General features: G+C 39.6%; 1 protein-coding gene across 1 annotated transcript in view; it reads right to left on the reverse strand.

The window, feature by feature from the left end:
• The window catches only part of LOC306842549 (putative G-protein coupled receptor 149), a gene marked incomplete at both ends in the record, with an annotated part of 33,945 nt that extends 24,152 nt beyond the window's left edge, over window positions 1–9,793 (reverse strand). Inside the window, 3 exons of the mRNA XM_079373486.1 lie at window positions 7,264–7,703; window positions 7,949–8,132; window positions 8,861–9,793. Coding sequence (XP_079229612.1) covers window positions 7,264–7,703; window positions 7,949–8,132; window positions 8,861–9,793 — 1,557 coding nt within the window. The remainder of the gene's footprint in view (window positions 1–7,263; window positions 7,704–7,948; window positions 8,133–8,860) is intronic.
• Window positions 9,794–10,294: the final 501 nt, after the last annotated feature.

The following is a 10,294-nucleotide window of genomic DNA, read 5'->3' on the forward strand; positions in this document are numbered from 1 at the left end:
TCGAATTTTATCTGATCAGAACCAGACATCGTACTATATCCGTAATATTCTTTAGGCGGATACACCCCTACATAATCTGCATTTTGCAAACGATTAAAATGATGGGGAAAGAAACCTTTTTCGTCTGTGTTTAGGTTTAGAGCGGCTGTCATTTTGGACAATTTCATAGACAAAAAATTGTAGCTGTCAATATATCGCTGTTTAAATGCGTGATCGTACATATAGGACAGTCTACATCCTTGCAGTATGATTTTTGGCGTCAACCCCTGATTTGTAAAATACTCGAGCAATATATAAGAATCGAACCCCGATGCGTTGTGAGCTATAAATGTAAAGTCAGCATATTTTGCCCTTCTGAAATGTTTAATCAGTTTGTCTATACAGTCGATACCTCCGGCAGTAAACTCCTCACCGTCTTGCGAAATGGCACACACGTAATTTGCTACATGTTTACCATTTTCGTGCATTGTCTCAAAATCATAATAGATATACTTTTCACTATGCTCGTCAGGTTTTAGGGGTTGTATATAACATGCGTGATGGCCTTCATCTACCAGAATCTCGTTGCAATTCGTACATTTGGACGGCGTGCAGACATGTGGTAATAGTTTATCTGCTGACCATTTCGTTCTGTATTGTCTGCAACACTTATCGCAGTATTTCAGGAGGTCACACCTAGATCGCCCACCGTCGATTTGCGGTTGTTTATGCGTTTGATAACAGAAGTCAGATCTGCAATATTTCATGCAGTCCTCACATTGCAACCATTTCTTAGCCTGTGTGAAGCATTGAGGGGTTTTACACGTGTTACATGTAAATTTGCAATAATGTAAGTTAGGATCGTTAAAGCCTTGATAGCAGTACTGGCAGACATACCCGTATCCTAAGAATGCTTTCAAGTTTTTTATCATGTAGTAATGATCCTCGTGTAGATATAAATGCACGGTGTTCTGATGGGTTTCATTTGTGTTTTTATACACATCCAATTTACCTGAACACGGTCTGTGAAAGATTACTATTTTCAAGTCTAACATCATTTCGAATTTATATACGTCATGAAAGGCGATTTTATCTTGCACCCCATAACCCAACGTTGTGTGTATGTCGTTGGCTATTCTGTACAACTCCTGGTCAGGAGTATGCGGGTTTAAAAAACGCGCTAGACATATACTGAAACACATATTGTCTGATATATTTTTTGGGATGAAAAGATTCATCCTATTTTTTTGGATGACCGTGTTATGTGCCAAATCGGTTAATTTTCTACGACCCCCTCCTCGGTTATTTCTCGCCACTGATACGCATAACTGTAGTGCAGAATCGGTCCCCACGTCCGCGTTGCTTTGAGCGGCTCGTTCGATCTGATCGAGAAACGTAGCAACGTCGTGGTTATTATCCGGTGTTAGAACCGCATTAATCGCTGTGGGGAGACTCTCTCCTTGCAGAGACACGTTCATAAATCCGTCTTCACCACCCATCAGTCGTGAAAAATCAACGATCTCGTTCAAAATATCTTGCAAAAAGATATTATACGCGGCGTAATCATCAGTGTCAATTTCACGGAAATTTAAAGTTCTACGAATTTCTAACCCGTTAAATTTCGGTCTAGAAATAATTGTAAAATCAGCAACACGTCCTCCTTCATTTATTAGTCTGTCTCTAAAGTTTTGACTGAGACCCATTTCTGGAGCAAACCGATCATAACCTGAGGAGTCGTCGTTAGACGGACCCGCGCCGGTTTGTTCACAGTCGTTTATAGACATCCCTAGCCATTCATGTTGAATATCTACGAGTTCGTGTAATCTTTCGATCGTGTTAAGCGAATCTGGTTGTAACATCTGTAACTGATTACGAATCAGATCGCGTAATTGACCTGCATTATTTTGAAAATCGCGTCTGGGTCTCGATGTTCTCTGTTCCTCCTCTGACTCATGGTTATGCAAATCGTCGTGACACCTTTTACTGGTCATTTTGAAAATTTATTTTTAAATCAGTAAATACAAAAACAGCCCAACCTTAAAGACAAACGCACCCTCTTGAAAACGTCACAATGGTTCACAACATAGCGTAAGCAGATATGTCAACCGGTTGTAAAATGAATCAGAAACAGATAATAATAACCAAATACAAATCAATACATATGAAATGTTGATGATATAAATCAAACAATCAATGATGAGAAGAAATTGTCATACATGCTAATAACACAAATAAAACAATGATAATCCGTTGTCAATAACAAATGGTGATGTTTGTATGAAAAATCCGATACATTTCACCATGAACTAGCTACTAATAACACGAATAAAACAATAATAATCCGTTGTCAATGACAAATACTAATAATTGTATGAAAAATCAATACCTGTAACATACAAATAATGTAAGATATATAAAATATATATATATATATATATATATATATATTTTTTTTTTTTATCTTCCACCCATCATTCGATCATGCAATTCTACTAACATTCTTTGTAAAAGATTCAAACGTTCAGATAACAATGATAAGGCGTTAACAGTAAGAGATAATTCCACTTGATGTTCACGGACAGAATCCGGTACATGAATCATAGCGCGTTGAAACTCTCTGAATTGGTTATACAATTGCTCGTGACAGTTTCTCCAAAATTCAGCTGCGTGTCTTAAGGCGTCTGTATGTTGTTGCTGGCAATCGATTACGTTTCTTAAAATCGAAATTACATCACCTTGACTGTTAGATGCAATCTCTTCTACTTCCCGGTATGATAAGGGCTGTCCAGCCAGGTCGAATAGTCTCTCAAAGTATCGGTTAAGACGGTTCAGCGCCTCACGATCAAGTCTCCTATTTAAATCACATTCACGGAACAGTTCCTGGGGTAAATCCTCCTCCTCCTCCGTTTCCGTATCAGCGAACGAACCCTGATCCCAAGCATTAATCATGGAATCAGTCCAGGCTGTTAGGCTTCCTTCGTCATGACCTTGTTCTGAAAACAAAAGAATAACAATAATGCTTTTATTAATTTATTAGATAAAAGCGGAACATAAGAATAATCTGATTTTCTGTTTTAATACATACCATTATTTTCTGAACTCCTTAAACGACTAGTGCTTGGCGCATCAGCGTCCTGTTCCGGTAATCTCAGACGTTTTACGCCTTGACCACAACCATATATTGGTTGCCTGGGAGAACCGGTCTCTGTCCTACGTCCACTCTCACAGTCGGTAAGCGTGTGAACTCTTTCTGTTGAACAGTCACCGTGGGAGGGGTCGGACTGTGCGACGTTATCTGGTTCGTGACGTAAATCCGTTCTCACTGCAACCTCCTCTGCCGCGACCGCGACGTCATCATCCCCTTCGGCTGTCAAATAATTAGAGACCGTTTGAGACCCTGGAACTTTTTTAAGATGTTAAGAAAAAAATCTGTATAACTCACCATTAAGCCCCACTTCGTCACCATGTATAAATAGTTGTGCTTCATCAACTGTATAAATGATAAGGATTGTTATTACCCTATTATGGGCGGTTATTAGTTGTTAAACTGTTCAATAGCCAGATGTAAAGACTTACATATATCTTCAAGGATTTGTTCCAAACCCTCGTCAAATTCGATATTCTCGAAAGTATCTGAAGATAATAACGTAGTGTTAAACAAATATACATTAAAATATTCATTTTAAACAAAAATATCATCATAAATATCATCTGTGAACAAAACACAGACTTACCGTCGTAATTGTTAGCCATTGTCCTTAGGTCGGTGAGGTATTTTGTTGTCGTGGGAGAAACAGAGTTTACAGATAATGAAGATGTAATAGACTGTGGTTTTTAACGTTTCAGGGAGTGTGACGTTTTCAGCAATTGTATCGTAAACCGTTATCGTAAAAAAAAAGATTCTGACTTTTGTAATAAATCAAAACAGTCCCGCTCAAATTCACCACCCGCAGTTACCCGTCTGGTCTTCATCAGTTTACTGAACTCTGTTGGAGATGGGTTGAAACGGATTTTAGATCTTTCTTTTTTCTTTACAAGATAATTAGTTCGTGTTATCCTCGCGTGTAGACCCTGTTCTTTCCTTATCTAGAAGTGTTTAAATTCGACGAGAGGTTTTAACCATCAAAATCTCAGAATATCTGTTTATTGATGTCGTATGATGTAACCCATCCGTTCAAATACACGTTTGAAGCAGGGACTGATTTAATTCTTATGTCGGGAAGAAATATAAGTGGAGTGATAATGCGGTGAAGTTTTGCCTGAACCTCCGACAGAGACGCACAGACACACAGACAGCCAGGCGTGCCTCATAAATGTTTAAAGCGGATATCCTTTGATCGTTGAACATGTTAGAAACACCATCTGTTTTAATCAATGGACCGCGTTCTAACGATGTTTATGATACCAGATCCCCTCAAAAACTCATTAGATTGCAAATGAGTTGAATCCCAGAAACTTTACCTATTTTACAACGTTGATCAGATAACGCCGTTTCAGTGCCCGTGCGACCAGACGCGCAGCCCGCTTTCTCATTTGGTCACTCTGCGTGAGACATACATTTACATTCGTAAGATGTTGTAGAAAAAAAGTTTACCACCCCTCTAATTATGACTGAAAATCCAAAACATTTGCTATCATTTCAGTTTCTTCCCGCACGTGTATTTTAACCGACGCAGCACACTAGAAGTTTTAAGATTGACAATATCAAAGAGTAAATAAATAAAAGGTGTTAAGTGTGAATAACTAAAATAAAATAAGACAAACAAACAACATTTTTCCCCTGTGGGGCGTTTGTTTACAAGAAGGTTATGTAACCTTTTAAAGTGAAAAGTTTTATGATGAATGGTGAACGGTTTCATTAATTGAGAAATGTAAAATATTTATAAAATAACTTTGTTCTAATGTTAAAACATTACTTTAATTTCTTTAACATGCAAATCTTCAGACTCTCCTTACAGCGTTAGAGGGCGGTGCTGTGGGTGTGTCCTGACAGCGGCCCGCAGCTCATTCTCAGTTTTGACACAGAAGCGTGAGGTTGTGTAAACGGACGCTGCGTAAGATAGACATTTGTTTAACTTTTCTAAGTTGGGACAAATGCTAGGTTTTCAATTGTAATGCGAGAAGATTTTTACAGCTATCTTATGCTGGTGTTTTAACGGTCTGATATTTTTTATTTCACTTCACGGTAAGAGAACTCGTCTCTATATTATTTAACTTTATGTCTGTTATAAAGTCAAACTATTTTTTTTAAAGCAAGACGTAGTTTTTTGATAAATATCTTATTGTTTTAACTAACGCATCCGATTCTTTTTTGTTATAGATAAACGAACGTGCTCGCAACTCTTCTATTTATTTAACTTTGTCAAACGATCTAGTTTTAAATTCTAATGATAGGAAATAGCGTATCTAATGCTTTTTTATTTGTTTTAGTTTTTCCTAAAACTGTTTTAACAAGACTAGTGTCCACTTGTAAGGGAAAAACACGCGTACCATCGTAAGATAAAAACGAATCTATATTATCTAACTTTGTAGCTGTTATAAACTCACAACTTTTTAAAACCGCAAAATAGGTTTAAACGAACGCGCTCACTTCTTCTATTTAACTTTGTCAAACAACTAGTTTTAAGATAGTATCTAATGCTTTTTTGGTTTTATTTTCTACGTTTTTCCTGTTTTAAGTCTACACTTGTAGGGAAATAAACAGTCTTTGTACGTTTTACGTACATGTTTGATGTTTTTTTTTCTTGATGTGTATGTGAAAACACTTTAATAAAATATCCCTTTACCCATTTAACACAAATTCATCATTTAAAGTTTAAAGCACATAACATTGGCCCCACACACACACACACACACACACACACACACAGTCATAAATTCTTAAGTTCACCATAAGGTCAATAAAATGGCCGCTTAGACCCGAGTGGGGGCTAGGGGTGTACAAACAGGTGTCCAAACAGGTGTCCAGTTATGGGAGGGGGGTGGAATTTTTATGAGGGTAATAAATCAATAATCATGACACAAAGTGAACTACATCCTCTCTCTCGCAGCACTGGCTGCCCACTGCTCCGGGTGTGTGTTCACTGTGTGTGTGTGTGTGCATTTGTTCACTACTCACTGCTGTGTGTGTGCACTTGGATGGGTTAAACGCAGAGCACCAATTTCGAGTATGGGTCACCATACTTGACAATACGTCACGACTATTTCCCACATTCATGTTCCAGGTTATAATATGCAAAACTCTGAACATTAATCTCTTAATTTTACAATAAGTAGTGAAACTTACCCAAAATAAAGGCTTAAACATCTAAAAAAAACGCATATTTAAGGAGCTCCTCTTTTGGTGAAAGTTTTTAGACAGCTTTCAAAATGGCCGCCAGACAGTGTGAACACATGGAGACCCATATCTCAGTGTGCAATGATCTAATTGACTTGAAATTATAGGAGGTATATAGTAACAAACACATCAATTGGTTAAGACATCAAGTAGGATAATAAATTATTTTTTTCTTTTTATAATCTGATCTCAAAAATGGAAGTGTGCTTAATGGGTATGTGAGTTTAATAGGTACGTTTACCCTAAGTATCACATGTTTGTTTTCCAAAAATGCCTTTCTGAAAGAGCTTCTTGGCACTCTATAATGCTGTAAGGCTAATTGCTAAAGCTATCATTGTCTCTGCCTGTTTGCACTGATGCTGCCTTCAAGTGCTGCCAGAAAGATCATGAATAGGAATGTGGTAGTTAAAAGTTGCATATGAAAGCAATGTGAGTCGATCGCTTGAAGTTGTCAAGCTCATAATCAGAAGTGGGACTTATAAAGTTTGTGATAGCATGAGAACAGCTATGTTGTTATTTTTTATCCCGCCATGCTCCCCATCTGTGTAATTCATAAACGCAAATGTATTATGCACAGTATAATCAATGACTGACTTTGAAACAGAGTACATCTGTAAAGATAACAGTATTGTACTAATAGTGGAGTGTTTATTTGCAAAGGCAAGCACTGCTAATGCTGGAGCTTGAGCTCTTGAAGCTCCGCCCTCTTCTCCGGGAGCAACAGCTCACTCGCATTTAAAGCAACATACTCAAATTTGGCGCGTTTTGGCTCACACTCTAAAAGTGGCAATTTTAACAAGCTATAAAAATTTATTTGTGGGGTATATTGAGCTAAAACTTCACATATACGCTCTGGGGACATCAGAGATTTATTTTACATCTTGTAAAAAGGGGCGTAATAGGTCCCCTTTAAATCCCTTTTGTCTGTTAAATGGGTGTGATCTTACCTGTCTGGGTGTCCTTTCTGATTTACTCCTGCACCACTCCCAGTCAGTCAGCTCGATTTTACGACACTCCTCGTGGGACAGCCTCCTCTCAGGACCATCGAATACAGACAAGTTGTCGAGGTGAAGATCCTCATGATCGCAGGTAGAAACATGAGGCGAGACACTGCATGGTCCGTCCCTTTCTGTGGAGCTCTGAGGCTGGCTGTCTGCTCTCTCCTCAAGCAGCAGCTCGCTGTGGAGGGAGCTGTCCTCTGCTGCCGTGGTGCTGAACTTACCGATCTGACCACTATCCAGCACTGCCACTCTGCTCTCAGAGAAATCGCAGCTGTATAAACTGTTAAAAGAGGGTTTCTCGATGGAAGGTGACTTGATGTGGGAGATCTTGTAAATGCCATAGGCTTGCTGGAATGAGAGGTTGAATTCAAATCGTCCTTTCTTTGCTGCAAAGAACACATAAATGATAATGTTGCAATGTGGAAAGCTGTTTTATTTATATTTCTCACATACACATAAATAAGATATATTTATGGAAGACATATCAAAATATACTATTTATACAACCTAAGACATTTTAAATGGATTGTTTAAATTAAACCACCAGGTTCTTTATATAAACCTGTATAAAAATCAATAAAAACAAAATGGCCTATATCAGGCTGATGGTTTTTTTAATCAGTGTACCAACCGTTGGAGACCTCGGATCCTAAGCCTTGACGGCAGTTGATGAAGCAGCCGCACGGCAGATGGATCCAGCGCTCCGAAAGCACGAACAGAGGGGTGACCGCCGCGGAGAGCAAGGTCAGGAAAAAACAGAGAGTCTCCAAGGACGAGCTGTGCATGTGAACAGCATGACTCACCAGGATTTGGGTCTGCAAGGGTAACGTTTGCCAGAGAAAAATATAGGTGAATCACCAATCATTTCAGGATATTTAAATGGACCAAATAATGATAAAAAAAGAAAAATGAAAAGAAAAGAAACATTTACACTGACAGGTTATATTTAAAGGTCACCCTATATCATTGTCTTCAGGCCTTCCCTGACGTCGAACATAAAATATATCTATGAATACAGTTGAAGACGACATTTTAGACTGGTGCAAAGTTTGTTACACACTGTAAATAAGTTTCTCAGATTCCCAAATTAGTAAAATCCTTCTCTTTCAAAAAGGCCAGTTCTCTGAGCAAAGGTTTTGAGGCACTTGAAATATTAAGTTCCTTGACTACACAATAGGATGAACTCCGGAGTATTCTGCCAGTGTGGCAGTCTAAGTAGAAATCAAAACTATGGTGTGATTGTTTTTTGACCAGTAACTGATATGAAGGACCAATTTTTAAATATAGATTTTCTCCACTTTTTCACACAATAACCAACAATTAGACTACAATATTAATCCATAACATACATTATGAATATACTGAAAAAAAAATATTGACAATATTGATCAGCAATGGTCGTTCTATAATCCGAGGAACCCCAAAATGAGGCCTCAAGTAGCCTAACTTTTCATTTTGACAGTGCAACAATAATTAATAGTTCAGTAAGTGAAACAATTAAATGATTTTTTAAGTGAAACGTAATTGCTTTTATAGATCTCACCATCATTGGCATCCACAGAACCATTCGAGCCATGGCCAGAATCATCGAGAAGCGCTTCTGAGAGAAAAACACAGGGGAATGCCGTGCACTCTGAGCTTCATCTTTCTGGAAATGACCGGTTGCTGGAGAGTATGAGAAAGAATACGTCTCCGTTTTGTTCTTAAAACTCCCAGTGTTTGAGTTGAATTCATTGTAGGCTCCCAAACTTTTCTCCAAGCTATCCCGTGACAGAGAGGGGATCTCACACAGCGGAGCCGAACCGGCAATTTCAAAATAGCTCGGGTAAAATGTTCTCAGGGCCTCCGTGGAGCACATGAGCTGGTAGATAAGAGGAATCGAGCAAACTACCAGCCCGCAGAAACACAGTGAGTAAACGGCGAACAGCAGTAGAACGTACAGGCTGTCGTTCTCCGGGAGACAGCCGAGAGAAGCGGGGGCGAAGCGACCCCAGCCACACACGGGCAGGACGCTGACCGCGAGACTCACCGTCCACACCGCCACAACAGCCACAAACACCCCTAGAGGTCGGTTAGCCGTCTGATACACTCCAAAGCGTTTTGTCACGTAAAAAGTGTAGGCAACTATGAGGCAGGCTTTCATATTGCTTGACAACCCTTGAAAAATGTAAAGGAGTCCGGACAGAGTGCACATTGCGCCCGACCGGTTCGCATCTCCGCTCCTCCATTGCAAGATCATGAAGAGCGTGAGCGGCACGACGCTGATCAGGTCGTCTATGGATAAAGAAGCCACTATCAGACAGAGGGAAGACTTGCTTCTCATCCTGAGCAGCGACATAAGCGAGTACAAACCTCCCAAGCAAGTGACAGTGGCGATGGCGAAGGATAAACCAAAGAGAAGCTGCCAGTTGCCCTCGACCGCGTCCTCATATTGGTTGGTTTTGTTGGACAAAGGTGAGGCATGTGTCGCCGACATTTTCCTTCAGTCTAACTTTCACGACTTCACTCGTCTCATTCCCTCTCAGAGGATCCGGTGATCAGACCGAGCGCATGGAAGTTTCCTCCAGCTACAGCGCGCCACGAAGTGCTTATAGTTCCCCATCCGTTGGTCTTTACGCACTTGTGTTCAACAAACGTAGTGCATAATATAACCATTTTCCATTCAGCCTGCTACTTGCACGACAGTGGCATTTTGGTTTCTTCTCCGAGCATGTGTGGATAGATGTGTCGCGCTCGCTTAGGTTGAGCGTGCCTCGTGCAGAACATTTGTTCAGTATGAATGAGCTCTCAGATGGGAGATGTTAGTAGAGGGGTGGAGCCACCTTCCTTCATCTGTCACTGCTGGACGAGGAACGTGCGCTTTGTGTAAAAGACTAGCACTGTATAACATTTGTTAGGTACCAGAATAAATTATCATAGCGCCACAAATTATTCGCATCCTAAGTAGACTACTTGTAGTTCATTAGTATTACAGAAG

The sequence above is a fragment of the Barbus barbus genome, assembly GCF_936440315.1.
Source record: "Barbus barbus genome assembly, chromosome: 23".
Lineage (NCBI taxonomy): Eukaryota > Metazoa > Chordata > Actinopteri > Cypriniformes > Cyprinidae > Barbus > Barbus barbus.